At 34.3% G+C, this 22,246-nt stretch overlaps 2 protein-coding genes across 2 annotated transcripts in view; one reads left to right on the plus strand and one right to left on the minus strand.

Moving 5' to 3' along the window:
* The window catches only part of MSH4 (MUTS-like protein 4), a 342,254-nt gene that overhangs the window by 288,118 nt on the left and 31,890 nt on the right, over positions 1-22,246 (plus strand). The window contains exons 20-21 of the mRNA XM_089789754.1: positions 539-591; positions 686-784. Coding sequence (XP_089645880.1) covers positions 539-591; positions 686-784 — 152 coding nt within the window. The remainder of the gene's footprint in view (positions 1-538; positions 592-685; positions 785-22,246) is intronic.
* LOC149551949 (uncharacterized) lies at positions 18,248-20,504 on the minus strand. The gene is made up of 5 exons (XM_089789752.1): positions 20,244-20,504; positions 19,731-20,128; positions 19,389-19,612; positions 19,076-19,263; positions 18,248-18,969 (listed from the first exon to the last, which is right to left on the minus strand). Exons 1-5 carry the CDS (start codon positions 20,344-20,346, stop codon positions 18,353-18,355), a joined length of 1,530 nt encoding a protein of 509 aa, XP_089645878.1. The 5' UTR covers positions 20,347-20,504; the 3' UTR covers positions 18,248-18,352.

Genomic DNA, 22,246 nt, shown 5'->3' on the forward strand with positions numbered 1-22,246 from the left:
TTATGATATTGTTTCTTTACTTTGTATTTCTTAGATCAATGTCAACGGTGTTTACATCTAGACGAATGAATAAATAGGCATTTGTCTTAAGATTTTTGTCTTTCCCTATAAGAAAAAATAGATTTAAACTTGATTGTAATAGTCTTCACATATAATATATGTTTATTATAGATTGTATGAGGTATTACCTAATATTTTGTAAGAGTAAGAAAACCCAAAAAAGGAACTATAATTCACTATAGTCAAACAAAGTATCATTCTCCAAGTCAGCAAGTAATGCTACTTTGTTAATATCTAGTTGGTATTTAATTTATAAATACATTAAATGTGTATTAAAACATTGGAAGGCGTAAAATATTGACATTATTGTTAATCTTTGATAAACTAAGTTCTACAATGTTTTCACACTACAATAATAAATTGTTATCATGTGAATAGAAGATAAATTTATATTTTCTTTGTGAAATCTTTAATAATTACTTGTTATGAATATTTTTAATGATAGGAATCTTATATGATGAAATGTTTTGTGTTGCAGTTTATGACAGAGATGAAAGAAACAGCTTTCATTGTGCAAAATGTTTCTCCTCAGTATGTTAATGCTTTAAACTTCTTTTGTGACACGTGGCCTCTACTAAAAACTTTTTGAACTCAAATGGGTTTACTTGTTATTTTGTGTCCATAGGAGCCTGATTGTGGTTGATGAGCTTGGTCGAGCCACTTCTTCATTAGATGGATTAGCCATTGCATGGAGTTGTTGTGAATATCTACTGTCACTTCAAGCGTAATTTTATGGCCCCTTTTTTGTAGAAAATAAAGTAAATGATCATTTAACAATTTGATTTGATAAAAAGTAACAAGTTGCTTCAATATATACTTTTTTAACCTCATTGACTGTCATTAGTTCAAGTGTAATTTCAGGCGTAGAAGTACATTATAGGAAAATGTGGCAAGATGATGAAAAGTCTTTTCACTTATGAGTTTAAAGCTCGCGAATTTCTTAATTGTAACCAAGTGCATAAAATTTTAACACAACTGTGGTAGAAAATTACTAAACAAAAGTTGGTTTATTTAAGCATGATAAAATAACCAAGTTACTAGGTTTTGGTTCTGCTGCAATCCTAGTACCAGTTTGGGGCTAGATCTTGCTGGGTTCTACCCAAGAACTCAAGCACCCAAGAAGGACCAGGACAAAACCCAAGGGAGGGAACCCAAAGGGACCCACAGCTTCAGGTGCTCTAGATCAGGCCTCATATACATTAAAATACATTTTTGAAACCTAAAATGTCAAAATAATAAATAAATACAAACCTTAGAATGCGAGGTTAAGATTTGTTTCCAAACAACAAAGCTTTGCACCTCAATATTGAAATAAGATTTCTGAATTCAAAATTTGTAGGCTTGATTGTTAGGATTAGATAGATAGAATATAGCAGTTACATATAAATATAACCAATATCACAATGGAATAAAGCACACATAAACAAACAGAAGACACAAAGATTTGACACGGTTCACCCAATCCCCAGGCTATGTCCACCAAACAGTGAGTCCAATATCATTATCTAGTAACTCCAACCTATTACAATCTTCAATCTCCCTTGCAACTCAATACCACTGCAAGAAGCTACTAAACTATCATACATAATAAAATCCATAACCCTAAGCCATTTTATACAAGACTTATATTGGTTACAAATTTAGTATTAGACTATGTTGTCAAGTAGAAAAATAATTGTTGATGCCTTTTATAATAATAAAGTCATTTTTGGCCTCATGGGGTGCTACCCCTAGACCCCATTCTATATTGTGACAAGGAGGGCATCTAGGGTTCTGCCCCACAGCCCTGCAAGGGTCACTGCCCCTTGAACGAATCATGGGTACACTACTCCCAAACTCCCGTAGAAAAATCTGTGGGGAAACCGCACCAAAGGAAGTGGGAAAAAATTAAGCTTTGAGTTTGAATAGGATCCACATAACAATAATACTATTTGATAGTAACACTTATAAAAAATGCATTAAGATGTAATTTAACTCTCTAAAACATAAATGGAGAGATTTATTTATTATAGAAGTAGTAATGCACTAGAAATCCTCAAGTATAGGTGTTTCTAAACTGTTGACTCCTGAGGCTCTGCAACCTTCTCATCTTTTTAATCCTAATTTGACTACTTATTTATTGCTTACAAGAGACTTATATTCTCTTTTAGTACTATCTTTTAAGCTAACAATACCGAGGAACACGATCTTGCTAGTAACATTGAATGCTAATTACTAGCTATTATGAGAGCTTATTGCACTTCAAAATGTAATAGTAATAGCCTATGACAACTTGTCCATCTCTATAGATGAACAAGAGGCAGATCTTGCAGATGACATGGACATAGTTACTGCAAGGGGCATGAACTGTGGTTAAAATGAAGTTGACCCAAATGCTGCCCTTGTTGCATTTGATCATGATGAAGAGGAATATGAATATAAGATATACATATGGTTTATAATCTGAATTTTCATTGTGTAATGACATTTTGAGACTTTAACAAATTATGAATATGATAAATGAGATTTTTTATCTATAATTTATTGGCAATTATGAATTTAATCTTCTAAAGTTTAGGAGTATCATGCCTCTATTAATTATTATTGTATGTTTGAGGTTTTGAACCAGTGATGAATGAACATGTATGAATCTATGACATTTATATAAATTTATAATTCTATAAAATCAATATGTATTGTTGTATGTATGCTGAACCAGAACCCAAGCAAACAAATTTTATGAGGAGCTCACATACCCAAACCCATATCAGAATCGGGATTAGGAGCTTAGTAAATTAAAAGTCAAAGGGTGAGGAAGATAAGTAAAAATGTGTAAGGGACATGATTCTAAAATGTGTCAACTTTCAAGTGTCATTTTGGATTATGTTATGTGTTATATCCCCAATTTGGTAACTTTTAAATTCTGATCAGCAATATAATCAGCAACAACAAGCTTAGAAAACCATTTATTGTTAAAAACTCAATGACGAATGGCAGCTGCAACATTCTGTGATACTGTCATGAACTTTAGAACCCCTCAAATGCTAAAATAGCCAAGCGTAACAAAAATAAATAATGGAATAATTACATTTCTAATTAAAATATTTTTTGTTGCGGCACTCAAGTAGTTACAAGTGCTTTGAGCAACATGTAAAATAACATGCCCAAAATCTTTTTTGTTGCGGCACTCAAGTAGTTACAAGTGCTTTGAGCAACATGTAAATAACATGCCCAAAATCTTTTCTATTTTTCCAGTGTCTAGTGGGAGGTATTGTCAAATAGTACAAGTGCACAATAGTTTGTGAAATGCAAGAATGTGTTGTCCTGCATTTTGTCACCACAAAATGTAGGTAACAGTACGAAACTTTTTCAAATTTGTTTCTTATTTCTCTGAGTTTAATTCATTATTTAATTGGTTAATATTGATCAACCAATTGGTACCAATTTGATATAATAAATTTTTTCATTAAAAGCCTTCGTCAAGTCTTTTTCGTTTTGCTTTATTTCAAGCCTTTGCTTGATTTTTGAAGCTTTCATCATCCATTCTTTGCTTTTGAGTTTGCATTTGTTTGTTCTTAGTTCTTTAGTTTTGCTCATGTTATGCCTTTTGTTTTTCCCTTCGATTCAGTCTAACCTAGAGGTCAATCGGAGTTGTCAATCAAGAAATATATCCATTTTAGTACTTCAAAAGTGGACCTTTTGAATGCAACAACACGAATAAAAAATATGATGTTATATTTTCAATTTGACTTTCATTTTTTGATAAATATAACTTATATTCACTTTTTGTTATGTTTTTAAGTTATTTTTAACTTTAAATTTTTAATTTAAAGTGACTATAGTGCACTTTATGTTATAATTTTAAGTTGAATTACTTTTTAATTTTTCACTCAAAGTAACTATATAACAATATAGTTTCAATTTAATTTTTGGTTTTAAAAATAAAATGTTTATTTAAATGTTACTTTTAAATGATGTTTATATGTTTATTTCAAAATATGATAAATAAATATTGTTAATGGCCCATTTTGTAACATTTTTATAATTTTAAGTGAATTAAATGACTTAAAGTCTTCATAAGTGGACATTTTATATGCAATAACATATAAAATCCATCAAAAGTGGACATTTTATATGTCACTACATATAAAGTTTACTTTGTGGACCTTTTTGATGTCATTACATCAAAAGGTTATCATAAGTGGATCTTTTTGATGCTACTGCATTAAAAGTGAAGTTTTTATGCTTTTACATCTTAAAAGTGAGATGCATTTTAAAACATGCTTCCTCCCCCAAAAGGTCTATTTTTGCTTATGAGCATATTTTTAAATATGTAATGGCACCCAAAAAGTGTGATTTTGATGAGATGCACATTTTAAAATATGTAAGTGACCCAAAAGGTCCATTTCTATTCAAAAAACATGTTTTAATATATGCATTGACCTTCCAAAAGCCGTTTTTGAAGAAGAACATACTCTTGCCCTCCAAAAACCAGATTTTGATCATAACTTGAGATTTCTTGATGGTTTTGCATGAGATTTTCTCCAATAGGGTTGATTTTGCTTGGCCATGTATTTTCCAACATTGAAAATGGATTTATCTTGCTAAAATAAAAATTTCAAACTCCTTCCAAGGGCACGTTTTTGAAAAAATCTTCAAATAAATCCACTTTGAGTGATTTAAATCACATTTTTGCAAGGAAAAGAGGAGTTCTGACATCTTCAATCATTTGCATTACATCTTGGCTCACATTTTTGCAATTTGAAGCCAAAAACGAATTCATTTCATACCTTTTATGAATCAAAGTTTTGCTAAAAACACCCAGAAAGTTGGGGTTTTTATCCACATTTTTGTATTTTGAAGTCACGTTTTTGCATTTTGATCCATGTATGTGCATGGGGAAGTTCTTTTTACATTCACAAGTCAAAAATGACTAAAAACATGCATTTTTTGGCCACGTTTTTGCAAAAACGGCCCAGATTTTTGCATTAAAAAGTCATGTTTTTGTTCAAAAACTCAAAAAAATGCATTTCCAGCTCATACCTTTGATCAAAAGGGATTTTTTTTTAGTTTTAAATGCATGATATTGTCTTTGGAGACCATGTATTTGGCACTTTCATGTCAAATTCGACTCTTCATTGCTCATTAATTTTTGTTAAATGCAACTGTGGAAAAGTCAAAAAGTTGTTTTAAAAATCCGGATTTGAGGAAGAATTGGTCTTCAAGTGTTTAAAACTTGTTATTTTGGCTCTTTAACCTCCAAGTAAATGGACATTTTCAAACTTGCTCATCAATTCATGCTTATCTGGCTATTTCCATGCATATTTTAGCTTGAAATTGCACATTTGTCCATATATATTCCATAAAAAGTGCATTTTGCCTTTAAAAATAATGAACACTCTCATTTTCACACTTTCGGAATTTTCTCAAACTCCAAATTCGAAATTGCATGTTGAAGTGCTTTGCATATTGACATGTTTGAGTCTTTTGCCAAAGGCATGTGTTTGTTTTGTGCTTGTTTTTATTGTTTGCTTGCTTACTTTTTTGTTTTTCTTCTTTTGGAAAAAATTGTAAGTTCATTCCCAAGAACTTGAGCACATTTCACTTCACTCCACATTTCATTTCCATCTTTCCATGTCACAACACTTCGCATCTTATCCAACAAATGCGATTACATGTTTTCCATCTCATTCACCATCCACACATGCATGTAATCTCATTTTCCATTTTCATCCCTCCATATGCATTCGCAACTTCATGAGCAATACATGTTTCCGCATTTTTCCATCTCATTCTTCCATCTCCCATTACATGTTGCATTTACATGTAATCCATTTTTTATGCAATGACATCTTGAAAGCCTAAGTCACTTTTTAAAATCAGCAATCTCCATTTGCACACATTCCCATATGCCAAACACTTTAGTTCAAAAAACGGGGGGATAAAGGTGCTAATGGAAAGTTGTTCCGAGTTTACATCCGGACACCATCAAGAAGGTTTTCAAAGTGTCAAAGAGTCCAGAATTTGTCAATCTACAAAGGAGAATTCACAACAACTTGAGTAAGAAAAGTTGGACCACATCAAGTTTCCACATGACAACAAACAATTCATCAAAGTCAGAGGTTATCAAAAGACACAACATCGTGGTTATCAAGGTGAATCAATGGTACAAAATACAGGAACTTCTAATCTTGTTATCATCTGGGATAGCATTTCCAAGTACAAGGCCTTTCAAGACAATCCCTAGGATTGTTTCAATTCTCTTCCATCTTCTTTCTTCTTTCATGTTTGTAGTTGAAGAGGATGCATTACATGAAGATGTGTAATTACATGTAATGCAAGTTACATGTGTATGTAAAACATGTAATGCGAGTTGCATGTAACCCTATATTTTCTCTTTTAGTTAAATTAGGTCAAAGTTGGTTGAGTTGCTCCCACTTTTTCCTCCATCTTTTTCTCAACTCCTGTGCCTATATAAAGGAGTGCCCCCTCATGTAAAAATCATCTTTGTTGTATGCAAGAAAGCTCTGCCAGATTTGTGGAAGCATAACTTTGATTGTGTAGTATGAATTTGGGAGAAAAGTGAATAATAGAAGCAACTGAATTCAAAGTTTTGACTGGAAGCAATTGTGATAGAACAAATTAGAAGCTTTGACTGTAATTTGTGCTTATTGTCTTGGTTCATGTTATTATTGTGTTCAATAAAAGAACATAGTGATTTAAGAGACTATCAGAGCTGAAGCTTTGACTGGGAGCGGTTGTGGAAATATATAGCTAGAAGCTTTATCTGTAGCTTATACTTCTTTCTTAATTAGCAAAATAGTTAAGTATTTTTACTTTTAGGAGTCTTTGTGCCCTAATTGTAAAGCTTTTCTTATAGAAATACAACTGGACATAGAGCCAAACCGGTACATTTTTAGCTAGTCTTTGAGTTAATGAAGGTTTATCGATATCACTATTTCCAGCTCTTGATAAAAGTGTAGTTAGAGATTCACCCTGCCCATTACTCACTCCACGAGTAAGTGGATTCTTTTTTGAAAGATAAGAAGAAAGGATATTGGTAACACCCATTTTATAAAAATCTCTCAACTTCTTGCTTACCTTGAGTTGATCCAAAGAACGGTGAGAAGGGGGAGCCTTCCCTTTAAAATAAGAGAGACTTTGTCTCCAACACTGTGGCTGGTCATCCTATTTTGCGACTGGATTTTTATCCAAAACTGTCAATTGCAAAATATCCACCCAACAGAATGCAACCACTATATTAGGACAGAATTCAAGCAACACAAAACGTTGCCAAAGACATTCATATGAATTAAACTTACATTAAATATATTGTTGCAAATGACGCCACAGTTCTGCTATGACTATCAATGCACAAAAATACATTTTAATCAAGGGTAAATGGGGATGGGGGTACTTGGGTACTTAGGGTATGGGCATGTGTATGGGTACGACTGTTTTCAAAATAGGGAATGGGGTACTTGGGTACATCAATTTTAAATATAATTTAATATTTATAGAAAATCTGAAAATATGATTCTTGCCAATGGTTTTTCAAAACAAAAACATTGATAAAGTTTGCAAATGTAATATTTTGTTTTCAATTTCAGATTGCGCTATGTTTGCAAACATAATATATGCTTAATTTTTAGATGCATAACAGAGAAGGCAGACTTTAAAATTAAACAAGATCATAAATCATATAACAATAACATATTGCAAAAGATAGACCTCTGACTTGAACAGTTATAAAGTTTACTGTTAATTAGCATTGAATCCAAGTAAACTGCTTACATATTGAATTAAACTTGATAAACACCATGCTGATACGCAAACAAAAAACCAAAACAAAAATCAGAAATCTTAATCAGGGTCCCCAGTTATGATGCTCTCCACTAAGTATCCAGTACTTGGGTATGTGGGTACTCACCCTAGGAGCATGGGTACACATATCCATGCAACATAGATTTTCTGACCTTTTCTTCTATACCTGGAATATGACACTAAAATGGTGTGCAGATGGATTCAACCAGCAACAATGAAGATTAAATACAAATTGTAGGGCTGCAAAAGCAATTGTTTGGCACTATAATATTCACACATCCATTGACTGGGATTGTTCAACTTGTAACAAGAGGTTTAAAATGCCAAGTAACCACCTTTAAAATGGACATAGCTCCACACAAACTGAAATGCCTTTGTTGATTCATCAAATACGTCAATGATAGTAAGAAATGGATGCTAGACATGACCACAACCTAACCTAGAGACTCATGCCAACCTGCCCTATATGCAGCCCAAAATGCATTCAACCTCTATTAAAAGTTGCACCTAGAAGAAAGTGTGTATTTACCTAGGAATAAGGTAATCACAATATTTCAACACCCAACCAGCACAAGTTTTCACACTGATAGATTTCTTTCACACCCAACCATGAAATGTTACGATAACTAGTGTTATATCCAATTCATAAATACTCACCGGTCCACAAGCCCTCTTTCATGGCATCCAATTCAATGCCTGCAAGCCCTTTTCAACGGATACAAATACCTTGAATAATTTTGTCTTTCTCATAAGACTTCACAAAACTAGAACTTGCTCAAATTCAACCATAAGATCTGAACGATTCCACCCATCACCAGCTATGATAGATCTTCCCCCATCAAAATTAATTTCCTTTAGGGCTTTTATACTAAGGTTTTCTCTACAAGAACCTCTAAAAGAATATTCCAAATTATTGCTTAAAATATATCATTAGAGCTCAATGAAAAAAGTGACATTATTATTATTTCTTGTATTATTTTCTAAATTATATTTTATTAATTAAAACATAGCTATCCATAAAATATTACTGTATTGGACAATCTTAATTAATTAATTGAACTAATTACCTTATATTTTCAACATTAATCTCTAAATGGGCCATCTTCAACTACTCAAAAGTAGACAATATAGTCCTCCCTTCGCAAAATATGTTGTTTTGAAGCAAGCAAAGATTTGGATGCTGTGAAATTTGTTTGCCTTCCCAACTAGCTTTTTCTATAGGCAACTCCCTTCATCCAATGTACTCCTTAATCATATTGCTTGCTTGTTTCCTCTCTAACATCCAAAATAGCACCAAGAACCAATATCGATCAACTATCCTCAACTTATGGTGAAAATTTTCATAATAATATGATATCCTGTTCAAGTACCCTTTTTGAGGCAAGGAACATAGAATGTGTTATGAATTCTGCTACTCTCCTCCATCTCCAATTCATAGGTTACTTTACCAACCCTTTGTAAAATCCTGCAAAGGCAATAGAAGATTCAACTTCTCTACACTAGTATTTTTCAAAGAAGACTACTTGAAGACTAGAGGCACAAAAATAAAGTCACCCACCTCAAAACAATTCTCGACTTATTGCCTATCTGCATAGGTTTTTTGCAATGTTCCACGGGGATGCCTCCCCTATGCTTTTTGGCTCGTACCCATCCCAGGGACGAAACAGGGATGCGGGGATGGATTTTTGATGTCCCCTTTTTGCCAAATTCGGAAATGTCCCCAAAATGGCAAAAAGATTTGGTTAGGAAACTTGGGGACGGCTAGCAGTACTAGGGACAGCAATCGTCCCGAAACTTCTAGCCATCCCCTTTTTTCCAGTTAGTCGGGTAAAGGCAAAACAATAAATTTTACTTTTTGTGTGGGTTCGTAGTTGTCTTAAAGACATAATAAAAATGTGCAAACCATATTTGTCCATTAAAACATTAAAACACTAACTCTTCTACTCATTTTAAGATATGATGCACTTGCTAAGAGGGGAAAAAACATAGAGCAACAACAGTAGCAGCAATGAGAAAATATTGCATTTAGTATTTCTATTTACTATTTACTATTTTAGTTGCACTTCTCTTTATTCTATTATGATTTCATGCATAATACTTGGAGACTTTAGGCATTTTGATTTTACTACGTATGTATGTGATATGTTATAATGGAGGTGCTTAATATTTGTCATTTGATAATTTTCTATGTATTGATCTTCTGAAATGTCTATGGTGAATGGTTTATCAATGTTATGATATGCATACTTGAATTTTGTCTCTCTATATAAAAAAATCCCATATGTTTTTAATTTTCGTCTGCTAAGGTCCCTTTCCCTAAATTTTGGCTTTGACCCATCCCCATACCAGAAACATGTCCCCGTCCCCTAAAACGTCCCCATCTCAAAAACTCTGTGGAGCATAGGTTTTTTGCAAATGAGCCTCCAATAACAGTACAAAACTTTTTCAAACTAGTTTCACATTTCTCTAAGCTTATTTGATTATTTAATTGGTTTTTATTAATCAATCAAACAACGGCAATTGATATAATGAATCCTTTTACTGAAGGCCTTCATCAAGTCTTTTTTGTTTTGCTTTATGTCGAGCCTTTGCTTGATTTTTGAAGCCTTCATCATCTGTTCTTTGCTTTTGAGTTTGCATTTGTTTGTTTTTAGTCCTTTGATTTTGCTCATGTCATGCCTTTCGGTTTCCCCTTCGTTTCGGTCTAACCAAGAGGTCAATTGGAGTTGTCAGTCAAAAGATATGTCCATTTTAGTGCTTCAAAAGTGGACCTTTTAGGTGCAGCAGCACGAATCAAAAATATGTGTTAGATTTTCAATTTGACTTTCACTTTTTGAAAAATATAACTTATTTTCACTTTTTGTTATGTTTTTAAGTTACTTTAATTTTAAATTTTTAACTTAAAGTGACTATAGTGCACTTTATGTTATAATTTTAAGTTGAGTTACTTTTTAATTTTTCACTTAAAGTAACTATATAATTATATACTTTCAATTTAATTTTTAGTTTTAAAAATAAAATGCTTATTTAAATGTTACTTTTAAATTATGTTTATATGTTATATTTCTAAATATGATAAACAAATATTGTTTATGACCCATTTTGTAACATTTTTATAATTTTAAGTGAATTAAATGACTTAAAGTCTTCCTAAGTGGACATTTTATATGAAATAACATGTAAAATCCATCAAGAGTGGACATTTTACGTCACTGCATATAAAGTTTGCTTTGGTGGACTTTTTTGATGTCATTACATCAAAAAGTTCATCATAAGTGGACCCTTTTGATGCTATTGTATCAAAAGTGAAGTTTTTCATGCTTAAACATCTAAAAGGCGAGTCGCATTTTAAAATATGCTTCCTCTCTCAAAAGGTTCGTTTTTGCCTATGAGCACATATTAAAACATGTAATGGCATCCAAAAAGTGTGATTTTGGAGAGATGCATGCTTTCAAATGTGTAAGTGACCCAAAAAGGTCCGATTTCGATCAAAAGACATGTTTTAATATATGCATTGACCCTCCAAAAGTCCATTTTTGAAGAACATGTTCTTGCCTTCCAAAAACCCGATTTTGATCATAACTTGAGATTTTCTCATGGATTTGCATGAGATTTCTTCCATTAGAGTCGTTTTTGCTTGGCAATAGATTTTCTAACATCAAAAATGGATTTATCTTGCTGAAAAACAATTTTTCAAACTCCTTCGAAGGGCACATTTTTTGAAAAATCTTCAAATAAATCCATTTTGAGTGATTTAAATCATGTTTTTGCAAGGAAAAGAGGAGTTTTGGCATCTTCAATCATTTACAATACATCTTGGCTCACATTTTTGCACTTAGAAGCCAAAAAAGTTTTCATTTCATGCCTTTTATGAATCACATTTTTGCTAAAAACGCCCAGCAAATTGGGGTTTTTATCCACTTTTTTGCATTACGTTTTTGCATTTTGATCTATGTATATGCATTTGGAGAAGTTGTTTTTGCATTCACAAGTCAAAAATGACTCAAAAACATGCATTTTTTGGCCACGTTTTTGCAAAAACGGCCTAGATTTTTGCATTAAAAAGTCATGTTTTTGTTCAAAAAACCTAAAAAAATGCATTTCCAGTCCATTCCTTTGATCAAGAGGGTTTGTTTTTTAGTTTTAAATGCATGATATTGTCTTTGGAGACCATGTATTTGGCACTTTCATGTCAAATTCGACCCTTCATTGCTCATTAATTTTTGTTAAATGCAAGTATGAAAAAAGTCAAAAGTTGTTTGAAAATCTAGATTTGAGGAAGAATTGGTCTTCAAATCCTATGATTCTTTCTTTTGGCTCTTTAACCTCCAAGTAAGTGGACATTTTCAAACTTGCTCATCAATTCATGCTTATCTTGCTATTTCCATGCATATTTAGTTTGAAATTGCACATTTGTCCATATATATGCCATGAAAAGTGCATTTTGCCTTTAAAAATGATGAAAACTCTCATTTTCACACTTTTGGAATTTTCCCAAACTCCAAATTCAAATTTAGGTGTTGAAGTGCATTGCATCTTGACATGTTTGAGTCTTTTGCCAAAGGCATGTGTTTGTTTTGTGCTTGCTTTTGTACTTTGTGCTTGCTTGTTAGTTTTCTCCACTTTGGAGAAGTTACAAGTTCTTTCCCAAGAACTTGTTTTTGCTTCACTTTATGCAAAAGTATCATCACGTTTCACTTTCATTTTCCATATCACAACACATCGCATCTCATCCGACAAATGCGATTACATGCTTTGCATCTCTTCCATTCGCACTTACATGTAAAAGCTCGTCTGCCATTCACCTTCACTTTCCATCTCATCCTTCATCCCTTGTTGCATGTTACATTTACATGTAATCCATTTTTCGTGCAATGACATCTTCAAAGCCCAAGTCACATTTTAGAAATCAGCAATCTCTAGTTGCATGCATTCCCATGCACCAAGCACTTTACTTCAAAAAAAAAAAAGGTGAAGGTGTTGATGAAAAGTTGTTCCGAGTTTACATCCAAACACCATCAAGAAGGTTTTCAAAATGTCAAAGACTCCATTTTGTGCTGATCTACAAAGGAGAATTTATGACAACTTGAGCAAAAAAAGTTGGATTACATCAAGTTTTCACATGACAATGGATAATTCATCAAAGTAAGAGGTTATCCAAAGATGCAACACTATGGTTATCAAGGTGAATGCAACAGTACAAAATACAAGAACTCTCAATCTTGTGATCATCCGATTTTGCATCGTCAAGTACAAGGCCCTTCAGAACAATCCCTAGGATTGTTTCAATTCTCTTTTGTCTTTCTTCTTCTTCTTCTTCTTTCATGTTTGTAATTGAAGAGGATGTATTACATGAAGATGTGTAATTACATGTAATGCGAGTTACATGTGTATGTAAAAGGTATACTATGAGTTGCATTCGCAGTTGCATGTAACTCTATATTTTCTTCTATAGTTAGACTAGGTCAAAGTTGGTTGAGTTGCTCCCACTTTTTCCTCCACCTTTTTCTCAACTCCTATGCCTATATAAAGGATTGCACCCTCATTGTAAAATCATCATTATCTTCATGCAAGAGAGCTCTAGAGAAATTGTGTCATGTTTGTGTAAGCACAATTTTGAGAGAAAGTGAATACAAAGGAGCATTTGAGAGTTAACTTTGATTAAGTGAGATTGTTATTTGTGTGAATTATAAGCTTTGTCTATAATTCATCCAAGTTATTTTTGATTCCTGTTATCTTGTATTATCAAATCGTATCTATTGAATTGAATAGAAAAGAGTTAAGAAGCAATTGGAGCTAGATCTTTGACCAGGAGCAATTATGGAAGTGTATAGCTAGAAGCTTTGTCTGTAGTTTATATTTTCTTCTTAATTCGCAAAATAGTTAAGTATTCTTACTTTTAGGAGTCTTTGTGCCCTAATTGTAAATCTTTAAATATAGAAGTACGACCAGACATAGAGCCAAACCAATACATTTTCAGCTAGCCTTTGAGTTAGTGAAGGTTTATCAGTATCACTGTTTCCAATTCTTGATAGAAGTGTAATTAGAGATTCACCCTGCCCATTACTTGTTCCATGAGTAAGTGGATTCTTTCTTGAAAATTAGGAAGAAAGGATATTGGTAACACCCATTTTATAAAATCTCTTCACTTCTTGCTTACCTCGAGTTGATCCAAGGAATGGTGAGAAGGGGGAGCCTTCCCTTTAATGGTCATCCTATTTTGCGACCATATTTTTACCCAAAATTGTCGGTTGCAAAATATCCACCCAACAAGTTTTTTGCAAATGAGCCTCCAATTCACCTTTTGGACTTTCCTTAAGAATAATTCCAACTGACTTTTTAAATCTTTCTTAAAAGTTTTTAATTAGAGCTCAATTATAAAGTGACTCTTTAATTATTTCTTTTAGTTTTCACATAGGCCTCTTTATTAAAAAAATTGGTGTAATTAAGGCATTTTATCTTGGTTAAGTCACACCTAGGTACTAATTACAGTTAAGCTTACTTAGAGATTTACATCGGAGTAGTTGGAGCATTTCCACCTTATTACTCTCCACCTTTGTTTTTTATTAGGAAAACAGGTTTTGAGGGGATACCAAAACCCTGTACAATCAAATTTTGGCATGGATTTGAAACCTCATAGATGAATCGCTGCACAAGCCAGGGCTAGAGAAAACCAACAGCCCAAAGATAGCAAAACAACAACAGCTAAAAACAATAGATCATGCAAAGACCTAGCTGTAACCAAAACCCCACAATATTACATTGAATCAACAATAGTCTCCAAAGCACAGAGCTCGAAGGAATTGTAATATATCCCGAGATCCCACCTTTGGGTTTTATCATGGCACTTAAAACCATCTATCAAAGTTGTCTCCAATGTATAATTATCAAAGCACCTGTGGAAGCTCTAGGGGATACTCCCCAAAACAAAATGGATAATGATCAAGTCATAATCATATCCAAAATAACACAGTCTCAAACAAAATTTCTTTGGTCACCACTTTCTAAAAGTCTGCAGCCACCTCAATAGGCACAAGTAGAGAGGGTAAAAGAAGATCAATAAACCAGACCCAATGAGAGGGAGACTCAAGAAACCCCACCTCAATAGGGGCTAGCTCCTCCCAAAGGGGACATAACCTGGCTGATACCAACCATGAACAAGAACCCAACCAAGGCTCAAGGCAGACCAAGGTACCTTCAAAACCATTCCTTAACTAAAAACAAAACCTAGTCAAGTCGGGCCTTTCAAAATTTCTAGCATCCTCCTTGACCATAAACAAGAAGGTTATACCAAAAGAAACATCATCATTAGCATGTAAGGAACGTTCAAAGACAATCACTTGAAATAAATCTTCATACCAAGGATAGTTGCCAATGAAGCAAAGAAGCTAGTTGTCTCCAAAAGGCTGGCAGGGGAAAAACGCATAAAAATGGATGAACATCCAAAACCATCTACCAGCAAAAGAGTCTGGTCCAAAAGAACAAACCTCCCAAGGTCATCAAGAGTGCACAAGAATAAACTAGGGGAGAAGAACAAGATCGGCTGGGGTGTAATAACCCCAACTAGATTATAACTTTAACAACTTCAATTCTTAACAAATTCAAGAGTTTGGCAATTTGTCAAACACTTGGAAAACATACTCCAATATTTGCCAGTACTACTGAATATATATGTAAATTCCTCTTGACTGAACTAATAAATGATTTATGTATTTCCTATAAGAATCTGCTAGAGAAGTTATGATTCTACAAATGATGAACAAGAACAATTTACTATTCACTTTCTATGCTCAGTAAAAGTCTACAAATATCAATTAATAATGATAGCTAATGATAACTTGGAATGCTAATACAATAATCAATTTCAAATTATAATGAGGAACATGTAGTTTTTCTCAGTCCAAATCTGCAATGAAACTGAAAATACCAAAACCCTAACAATAGTGATACCAAATATGGGAATGCAGCACCAAATTTCATAATGACAATCACCTTCATTGCAGCAGTATAGGTGATCAACAGCAGGCCCTAGTAACACCAAAAGGAATGACAATCTCCATTGCTGAGCAGCAGATGTAATACACAGTAATTATTTCTACTAATTTCTCCCAACTCCTCAACGTCTTCTTAGCAACATCATATGTAGAAAGAAGACTCAGATTTTCAGTCTTCAACAAGTCTCACAATTTAATCCACAATACTTCAGCTGTGGATCAAATGCACACCCAAAATCAAACCCTTATACTTTAGCAAGGGCACAAACTTCGGACTCAAAAAAGCCAGAAAGGCAAAAAAGCGAATAAATATTCAAGCATGTTTTTCTCAACAAATTGACTTGTATTTATAATCTCCAGATTCCTTTCTGTTGCCAAAATGTAACTTCACTCAAGAAACTTCACCACACAACATTAATTAGAAGCTTCCATTAGATTCTTACACTTGACTTGGCTTAACTATTTAATAAATGACTCTTTCTAGTGATAACTCAACCCTCAATTTAAGTGAAATTATTAAGTTAAATTATAACTTTATAATGAGCCATTTAATAATTGAATAATAATTTGGCCACTTAAAATATAATAACTCTCAAAATACTCATCATTTAAATATGTCATTTGAAATAGAAGTCATAACTATTATTTCTCCATGTGACCAAATGCAATTTCCAAAAATAGAAAGGGTCCATCTTAATCAACACCCAACTTACCATAAATAGTAAGTACACAAAACTAAGCCCAAATGAAGTCCAATCTAAGCCAAACAAAGACCAACTTATAGCTTACTTAATTGTGGAGAAGATAAGTATAATGCTCCGCTAGGGAACCCAAAAGAAATTAACCTAGAGTTTCACTAAGTTTGCCAAACTTTTTGTTTTAAAGATAATAAATTAACAACAACAGAAATAAAATAGCAGAAGCAATAACATACACATAAACACATACCATAAAACAAATTACAATTCTTAAGGGTCCCATGACGTCGAATCACATTTAAGATTAATTAATACTAAAGCCAATATATAACACATCCACATTATAGAATAACTACAAGTACAAATCCATTTAAATAATATGCAATTATTCTGAATGCCACTTTGCAATAATCGGAATGCACAATCATCCATTGTACAAGTCACAGGGTATGAAAGAGTGAAAGAATATATATCATAAAATAGATTACATCATCTCTTTAAGATGTATGAAATACAATACAATACAATAGGTATAACCATCCATCATAGTACAAAAGAATAGAATGAAAGAAAATGCAGAACAGGGAACTCCAGCCACGACATCGAACTGATAGATCTCAATGGTAAAAGTAAAAAGCACTACCACCCGACCTCGTGGTAACCCGAAAATGGTCCACTCCCACCACGTTAAGGAGATAGTCTCAAGTGACAAACAAAATAACAATCCCAAAAACCAAAATCAACATGTAAGTCAAGGAAAACCTGAAAGCAATCTAACTCAAGGTACCAAGACACAAGTGACATCTAAACCCAGAGGCAAACAAAGACATGTAGGAAATCTACTATGTAAGCGGGCAAGTGTTATTGCATGAGCCAACTCTAAGGTTATCCGAGCAGTCTTGTAATACTTTGGCCCCCTAGTGTCTCTATGCGGCATCAATATCCTTTCGTACTAATAAGGAATACTAGCGAAGCAAAGTCGCTACCAAGCGTCCTCTATACTCCCATCCTAATTTGTATTAACACTCGAGGCATGGCCGAGGAAAGACAAAGACTCTTATTAATTCATTTTACTCCCATTTAATGTAGTCTTATCAGTTATTAAAAAAATCTACAATGGGTTACCCGTCAGCCTCTTTAGGGCCTTGACCTCCATTGCAAGAAACTTCCCAACATGACATATAGATAACCTACCCTAAGCTCAGAAGAAGTAGTAGGTCTTAGATGACCATAAATCACTCATTAGTTCTTAAATAAGCAACTGGAAAAATATTGAAAATATTACTGATCACAATCACAAATTCCACCAATACGATCATCCTAACAGGACTGATCCAAAATCAAATACACATATACAAAATTATAACATCACATGACATTGTCAAAACCATTGATGTAAAAATCGCCTGAGGAGATTAATCGCCTAGGCCTGAAAAAGTTTAATCGGGAAAAATCGGGAAAAATCGGGAAAAAATCGGAGAAAAAATCGAGAACTAAAAAACCACTAAATTTTAATAAAAAAATGCGATTTTTTTACAGAATTCAATGTTTTTTTGCATGTAATGACTTAATTACTAACAATACATAAGAAACAATCATGTTTAGATATATATCAATGCAAAAAGAGTTATTAATCGGTAAATTACTAACAAGTAAGTAGTGACAAGTTGTAAATTACTAACAACTAACAAGTTCACAACACATGAGAAGTATTCTCATAAATAAAGTGTCAAATGTAAAGAGTTCAAATAAGCACATCAACATGACTACAAATAAGTACAAATGTCAAATACAAGACTACATCTTCCTCTTCCCAGTCACTTTACTAGCGAGTGCGGGAGAGGGTAAAGCTCTAGAACTAGAACCCCGCAGGGTTTGTGCCCGTGTCTGTGTCTGTGCCAATACAGGAGATGGTGTAGCTATAGAACTAGATGTCGGTATCTCCACATTCGCTGCGCGCAAGATGTCAAGGTCCTCTGCAGTAAGCTCAATGTCATCATCCTCATCATCGCCCTCCTCGATGTCATCCAAATCGATGTCATATCCAGTTCCACCCCCTTCCTCCTCCACAACCTCCTCCGCAGCCTCCCTCTCCAAATTGGAGATGTCCTCCTGTGTAAATAAGGGAGCCTGCTCCTGTGCCGTCCAATCATAATAAGGATCTATCTCATCCAAATCGATTGGCCCAGGAGGATCTTGTTGCGCCTTTTTCATGCGCAATTTAAGATTATATTGCACATAGACCATGTCATTCATCCTCTTTTGGGACAACCTGTTTCTCTTTTTTGTGTGGATGGCCTCAAACAAACTCCAGTTGCGCTCACAATGTGATGCGCTACAAGGCTGTGATAGGATTCTGAGAGCAAATTTTGCAAGATTTGGAGTGCTTGCACCCCAAGTGGTCCACCAAGCCACTGCATCACAAAAATTGTACAAGTTAGAAAATACTAATAGACAACAAAAATTGAAACATAAATATTAATTTAGCATTTGAGATTCAGAAGTTTGCAAATGTATTACCTGGGGTTTGTGTAAGCCTTGCTCTCTTGTAGAGAGAAGTGGAGAACACCTTGCCTCCTGCTGAAGTGAAGATCTCCTGCTCAGCGATGATTTTATCTCTTGTTTCCTCGCTGGTTACCATCTTTTCGACGCACTCACTTAGGCCTCTGATGACCTCTCCATCAGGATCTGCATATGTACCATCAGCCCTAAAACCAAAAACCAAAAACAAATAAGTCTTCCAATTTTAGTACACACCCAACACCCTACGAAAGCAAAATGAACTCAAGTCTTTGTTAACTTAAATTTGAGTAAGAATGAGCTTACAGTATACCTAAAACGTGGGTTGAGGAAATATCCTGCTGCATGAATGGGTTGGTGAAGCTGATTATTCCACCTTCTATCAATGATCTGCCAAATGGGTTCATATTTGATGCTTTCCCCCTTGTAGTAATTTTTGACAGATTCTTTGGCCTTGTCCATGGCCTCATATAGTTCACCCATTGGCGTTTGGTCTCCATCAACCAAACGCAAAACTCCGACTAAAGGCTCAGACACCTGCAATATAAATTTGAAATTAGTTGACAAGTTACAAAATTATTATTTACTTGAGTTACAAACTTAGTATGTTATAAAGTTGTAAAGTGTAAACTAAAACTTAAAGTTTTGTAGTTACCTTTACTATTTCATTAGCCTTATCTTCAAAATATTTATCAAACACAATCCGTACAACATTCTCTCCTTCACTCTTCTTTGAAAATGTGGAAGCAAGCCATTTTTTGGAAACAAACATTTGCTTCAAAGAAGCCAAATTATCGAGAATGCTTTGCAATGTCAAAAAAATCGTTGCAAACCTTGTGACGGCAGGCCTGACAATTTCTTTGCCATCAGTGTGCTCTCTCATCAGGCTAAGGACCCATGGGTGATTGTATATGTATTTTGTCACCCGCCTTGCATCCTCCACAATTGGAGTGACCCACTCAAGTTTGCCCATGTCCTCCAAAAGAAGGTCAAGGACATGTGCTGCACACGGGGTCCAAGAGAGAGTGGGGTGCCTCTGCTGTAGGAGTTTTCCTGCCAATTGTAAAAGCAAATACTAATTAGTTTCCAACTTTTCAAATATATCAAACTATTAAAAATTCTTGCTGTGAAATTCACAATGCACATGCAACATAAAATTACGGTTTACCTGCTGATACATATGCAGCAGCATTGTCTGTGATGATTTGCACCACATTTTCAATGCCAATCTCTAAGACCATGTTCTCCAACATCAATGCTAATCTGAGCATTTTTACCTTGTTGGAGGCATCGATTGATTTCAGGAACACCACATTATCATTACAGCAGGCCAAAAAATTAATTATGGTCCTGCTCTTCCCATCCGTCCACCCGTCAGAAAGAATGGTGCAACCAAATTTTGTCCATTCTTGTTTTTGTTCCTCGACAAATGCTTTGGCCCTCTCAACAACATTTCCAATAAGCCTACAAAAACAAAATTTAGTTATATCTTAGATTCTTAGTAATTTAAAATTGATTTAGACTTTAGTAATCAACATTCTAATTTCTAGATAAATTAATTAAAATTTAGAACTAAGTAAAAAGTTAAAAATTAAAAGGAAATCGAGTGTAATAAAATTATTCGCTTACCTGCCACCCAACACAAAACGAGAAGGGGACTTGTACCCCTTTCCTGCAACTGTCAACCCTGTGGCTAAAGCCTCCCAATACGGATTGTCAACAACACTAATAGGAAGGTTGTTGAAAACCCAGAAATCTGCTAGTGCATTGTCCAACTGGTCATGGACCTCCTTATTCCATCTAGTGGCCTCTAATGAAGGTTGTGCACCAGGTGTGTGCCTCGGCACAAAATAGCTCCCTATCCCAAAAGCACCTGCTGATCCTGATGGTGCGGAAGTGCTAGGAGGTGTAGGAGTGGGAGTGGGAGTGGAACTCATGAAAGAAAAAACACCCTGTTTGTGGACACGCGGCCTACGATAAGAGCCAGCCATGCTCTCAATGGCTGCCTCCTCCTCCTGAACATCAACGAAACTGCCCTGGGTCTCTGCTATGGCTGCCCTGACATGCAATTTATTCCGCTCTCTTTGCAATTTTTTTGCTCTCCAGCTGCGAGCAAGGCATTTGCAAACCTTTTTATTTCTTTTGTTGTATTCTCACAAGGATTCGTATCATGTTTTGAGATCCCTGCGATGTGATAGTTGAACCGGTAAATGCCCCCGGATATTACTTTTTCACATCGAATGCAAATCACTTTGGTTGGTTCATCGGGTGCTTCATAGGCATATTTCCATGCTTGATCTCTCGTATTCTTTGGCCTGGTGCCAATGTAGCCTGAGGGGCATGGAGTCAATGGCCATTTGTCTACCATTTAAAACTGCTGCGAGCTGCCTACACATACAAATTTAAAAAAAAAAACTATAAATAAATTATAACAAGATTAAAGTTAACAGTTAAACAAAGAATTCAAGCAACATTCCAATAACAGCACCAATAAATTGAAATCCAAATAACATTCAAAAAAACTAGCTGCTAGGGTTTCAAATTTTTTTTTAAAAGGGCAAATTTTTAGCATAAATTCGATCTAGAATGGAAAAAAATGCAAATGAATGCATTTAATCTTGCTTACATTCATCAAATGCATTCTTAACTAATTAGGAATGTATTTTTATCCATTTACATGCAAGAAAAAAAAATACAATCTCTTGCAAAAACAAAAAACAAAGATTCAAATCACTTACCTAGTAACGAAGAAATCGAATCAAAAGGCCTCCAAATGCACTTGATTCTGCCTATTTCTTGCCAAGAACTCCTCTATCCTCTCCTCTCCAAAACACCCTAAGCAATGTAAAAACATAATGAAAAAAACGTATTTTTTCGTCACTTTATGTGACTGCCGGGCGCGGGCGATTTTTTGCAAAAAAATCGTGATTTTTAGGCGATTTTTTAGGCGATTAATCTGCGATTTTTTGGAAAAAATCTGCAAAAAAAATCGCGATTTTTGGGGCGACTAAATCGCCGGCCCCAAAAAATCGCGATTTTATCTCGTATCAAGAAAGACACACCATTCACCTCAGTTCTACACAAGAGAAACTGAAAGCAATAACAAAACATCTGATCAACTTAGCATAGAGCACACATGACACATCACCATGGTTGGGTAAAATAGATCAT

This window comes from Cupressus sempervirens, chromosome 6 (genome assembly GCF_028749045.1).
Source record: "Cupressus sempervirens isolate cs-2001-9-10 chromosome 6, ASM2874904v1, whole genome shotgun sequence".
Classification (NCBI taxonomy): domain Eukaryota; kingdom Viridiplantae; phylum Streptophyta; class Pinopsida; order Cupressales; family Cupressaceae; genus Cupressus; species Cupressus sempervirens.